Genomic DNA, 4,298 nt, shown 5'->3' with positions numbered 1-4,298 from the left:
TGACCACTGTTTCAAGTTGAGTTCTAGAATGCTTTCGGGCATCATCATTTGGAATCTTCAGAACATATTCTAGAACATATTAAGTTGAGTTCTAGAATGTAGCATCACTAGAATGTTGGTTAAAGTAGAATCCTGAGGTAAAACCCTGAATCAGTTGGACCTGGCTACACCAGAGATAACACTGAGAGAGAGCTTTCTGCTGGAGATTTCACAAATCATTCATTGATTCACCTATTTGATATTGGCAATCCTGCCAAGGACAAAGGACGAGTGTATTTTTTCATATTGGCCGAAGATGGAAGTGAGAGGTGAAGCTAGAGGAGAGAATGGTTGCTTCTTGGGAGCCATGAGCGCCCTCTTGAACGCCATCAGACACCGGCTTAGACCAAAGCGAAGACGACAGAGGACCAAGAACCACCGGATCTGTTGCAACTCTGCTATGGCTAAGAAAAAGTCGGCAAAAGAGAGAAAACCTACCTGGGCCTATTCTGGGCTTAACGCCAAGCCGAGTAAGCTAAACCACGTGGCTAAAGGCACACCTGCTAACGCAGAACTCCAGGAAAGACTTAAGTCTTCCGTGCGGGCTTTTGAAGAGAAGCGCAAGCCACGCTGGGTGGTTCTCCAGCCTGCTGAACCAGCGGGTCAGGCAGAGGTAATAATGGAGAACACTGAGGCTGGAGAGGACCCTGCTAAACAACCAAGGGATATGGCAAGCATGAAGAACACTCAGCTTGGAGAGAATCCTCAGCATGGTGAATTGGATCTTCAGGCTGATGAACCACCAAGTAAGAACACAAAAAGCATAATTTAGGCTATAACTTTAGCTAGTTTATATAATAGAATATAGAATAACACGGATCATTCCTGGCCACAGATACACTTTTCTAACCATTCTTCACCTTTCCTAACAGTTTGGGTTGTGGCTAATGCCCATATGTGGAGGGAGATGACCAGACAAGATGGTCCTTTTGTCACAGCTGGCCCTGACTCCATTTCCCCTGTCCCATCTGACTGGACTCTTGAACACCTCATGGAGAATCTTAAGTCATCAGCAGACGATGACGAGGGAGACCAAGGTATGACCGACCTTAAACTAGAAAAGGATCATTAGAGCAGCTTTAACCACAGTAAGCCCAAATTATGTACTGCACTGTATCTATGTACTGTTTACCTGATACTGACAATGAGTGAATGTCAAATGTTGACTTGAGTGTTGGTGGTGTTGGTGTTTTTGTCACAGCTGGCCCTGGCTCCAGTTCCCCTGTCCCGTCTGACTGGACTCTTGAACACCTCATGGTGAATCTGAAGTCATCGGCAGACAAGGAAGAGGGAGACAAAGGTATGACCTGGCTTGAAACAGGAAATGATCATTAGAGCAGCTTTAACCACAGTAAACCCAAATGATGTACTGCACTGTATCTATGTACTGTTTACCTGATACTGACAATGAGTGAATGTCAAATGTTGACTTGAGTGTTGGTGGTGTTGTTGTAATTGTCACAGCTGGCCCTGGCTCCAGTTCCCCTGTCCCTTCTGACTGGACTCTTGAACACCTCATGGTGAATCTGAAGTCATCGGCAGACAAGGAAGACGGAGACAAAGGTATGACCTGGCTTGAAACAGCAAATGATCAATGGAACTGCTTTAATCACAGTAAGCCTAAATGAATCTTTGACAAATCATCAAATGTCAATGTTAGGTGGCCAATCATATTCAATGGCCACCATAGCAAAGAATATATCACAATCATAAAACCAGTTGAAAAAAATTAAAATAATTATTAACAGACTGAAGTTACAGACCTTAGTCTGATAATGGAAGAGGAGTTACAGTATTGTGTCTACCTTATAGTGGTTAAAATATATATCGCCAGTTTCCCTATACATAAACTAAACCTAACCTTAGAAAAATATAAATAATTTAAATTAATTTCATTTAATAAATTCAAGTATATTGATATTGATACTAACAAAATGAGTGAATGTTAAATGTTGACTTGAGTGGCGGTGTTGTTTTTTGTCACAGCTGGTCCTGGCTACAGTTCCCCTGTTCCATCTGAATCTGCTCTTGACCACCTCATGGAGGAACAGAGTTCATCAGCGGATATGACTGGAGAGGATCTTCAGCCTAATGAACCACCAAGTAAGAACACAAATAGCTTTAGTAGGCTACCATTCTCAGTTTGATTTCATGATGCGAGATCCGTCTCACCATAGTTTAACATCTATTGGCACAGTTGTAGGCTGCAGTATGTTGCACCTACTAAACAAGTCTAGCGACCAATTTTGAGGGCAGCACCCCTTTGTTGAGCAGTAGAATAAGTTCACCTTTCCTAATCTGTGAATAATGTCACTTCCCTTTATTTTGTTCTTGGCACATGGACACTTTTTATGTATGATAATATATAGACATAAGAGAATGTACACCCATGATAATAGTATAATGAGGTGTGTGACATTCACCATAATCATTCATTCATCATAATCAATCGGTGGGCCTTAGGCCCAAAGAGTTTGAGAACCTGTGGAATTCACCATAAACTGATGATTTATGCCAACACGTAACTGGTTTCAAACTCTTTCTAACAGGCTGGGGTCTGACACATGACCAGATGTATCGGGATGTGACTGGACAAGATAGAGAAGCCATCATGCACTGTAAGTAAAAGTTTTAGTATGATCATGGTGATAACTTGATATGGTCAGTTTCCCGTATACAGTTTAAGATCAGCATATACTAAATGATTATTTTCAAAGGAAATCTTCATCTCCATGTTCTTTGGTCCTCTGCCAAAATTACAAGATAACAAAATGAGTTGATGCTGAATGTTGACTATTGTATATGTATTGCTGTTTTCACAGCGGGCCCTTTCAGTTTCGTTGTCCCATCTAAATGGGCCTTTGACCATATGAGTGGGTGTGAGGAGCAGGACAGTCGTCCATACGCCATGGTCTTCTACTGACAGCCAAGCAGACGGCTACATCTACAGTACTACCACTCAACTGCTCAGCTGCCTTTTGACTAAACTACATGACATTACATTTGATATTATGTCCATTAAAATACTTTAATGGATGAAACGGTCTTTTATGTGTGTATGTGTGTGTGTGTTTGTGTGTGTGTGTGTGTGTGTGTGTGTGTGTGAGTGGCTTTGTCAATTGTAAAAACATCATATTAGTTATATTACAGAGATGTTTTCCTATTTAAAAGTACATTGATATTTCCAGAATCCAGACAATCCCCCCACACACATTACAATATGTCTCCTGGCATGCCCTCTATGGTACATAATGAAAAACATGCAGAAATGTTCAAAAGATCTGCATGCATTACAAAGATCAAAACACCATGCAGTAGTTATATCAATCAAAAAATCAATCTCTGAAATGACTAATCCTTGAGTCTGCAGTCCATATATGGAGTGATGGTAACGAAGAGAATACGCTGACATCACAGTCATACATGTAGCTTTAAGACTTTGTCAGAACTGTCAGTTTGTCGTTTAAATGCTATGTAGTGGGTTTGTGAAATCATACATATGGGGGGTACACACATAAAGATTTTGTAAATCTCAACTTTAACTGTGAGACAACCCACACCCAACCCAAAAATCTTTCTCGGCTGCCCTCGTAACACCCCACACACCCCACACCCCACACCCCACAAAGGACAGGGATGGCCAACCTTCCAGTGTCTTTGTATCATTCTACTCTTCAAGAAAATGTACCCCTTTCCATGGATTCCTCAGGCTTTTCAGGGGCTAAAATGTAAACATGAAATTTTGTAAACATAGCAGTCAATCAGACAGAAAGAACCAACATCATAGATAGAAACTCTGTGTAGATTATTTTATAACACCACATCAAAGCTACATCAATATTACCTGGAGATACTTGTGAAATGATAACAAGCTGCAATCCTTTAAAGAGGGTGAAACAATCATCACATAGTACAATATAGTATATAACATAGATATTGTAGATGTTGAATGTGGGAATGGACCACTTCAGTGCCCTGTTGAAATGTTGGGAGATATTGATCTTTTAAAGCCTCGCAGTGTTCTTACATGTGTATGCTGTAATGAAACACTTGATTTGTGTTATAACAATATCATAAGCATGCAATGAAAGATGCATCATAAATAGTCATCTCTGAAGTCCTACTGTATGACATGGTATCATCACTATCAAACAGAGGCAGCCAAAGCAGTGTATACGCAGTGTACAGGAAAGTGCATAGTACAACAGCTTTTGGCTTTTGTTTCACATTAATGTCACATTTTCCTTAAAGGAACACTT

At 40.6% G+C, this 4,298-nt stretch overlaps 1 protein-coding gene across 1 annotated transcript; it reads left to right on the top strand.

Moving 5' to 3' along the window:
* The first annotated feature begins 273 nt into the window (after window positions 1–273).
* LOC134065808 (uncharacterized) lies at window positions 274–2,962 on the top strand. Its single transcript, XM_062520896.1, has 6 exons — window positions 274–785; window positions 912–1,076; window positions 1,241–1,339; window positions 1,504–1,602; window positions 2,026–2,142; window positions 2,862–2,962. Exons 1-6 carry the CDS (start codon window positions 296–298, stop codon window positions 2,960–2,962), a joined length of 1,071 nt encoding a protein of 356 aa, XP_062376880.1. The 5' UTR covers window positions 274–295.
* The last annotated feature ends 1,336 nt before the right edge of the window (window positions 2,963–4,298 follow it).

Source organism: Sardina pilchardus, chromosome 19, assembly GCF_963854185.1.
Source record: "Sardina pilchardus chromosome 19, fSarPil1.1, whole genome shotgun sequence".
Taxonomy (NCBI): Eukaryota; Metazoa; Chordata; class Actinopteri; order Clupeiformes; family Clupeidae; genus Sardina; species Sardina pilchardus.
The sequence above is the reverse complement of the archived record's forward strand: the minus strand, read 5'-3'. Positions and strand labels throughout refer to the sequence as shown.

What these genes read in the sequence shown, in the direction of transcription:
- LOC134065808 (XM_062520896.1), top strand. Translation starts at nt 296, where the DNA reads ATGGAAGTGAGAGGTGAAGCTAGAGGAGAGAATGGTTGCTTCTTGGGA. An exon ending in TCAGGCTGATGAACCACCAA is followed by an intron (nt 786 to 911) that starts GTAAGAACACAA and finishes CTTTCCTAACAG; the next exon opens with TTTGGGTTGTGGCTAATGCC. An exon ending in TCAGCCTAATGAACCACCAA is followed by an intron (nt 2,143 to 2,861) that starts GTAAGAACACAA and finishes CTGTTTTCACAG; the next exon opens with CGGGCCCTTTCAGTTTCGTT.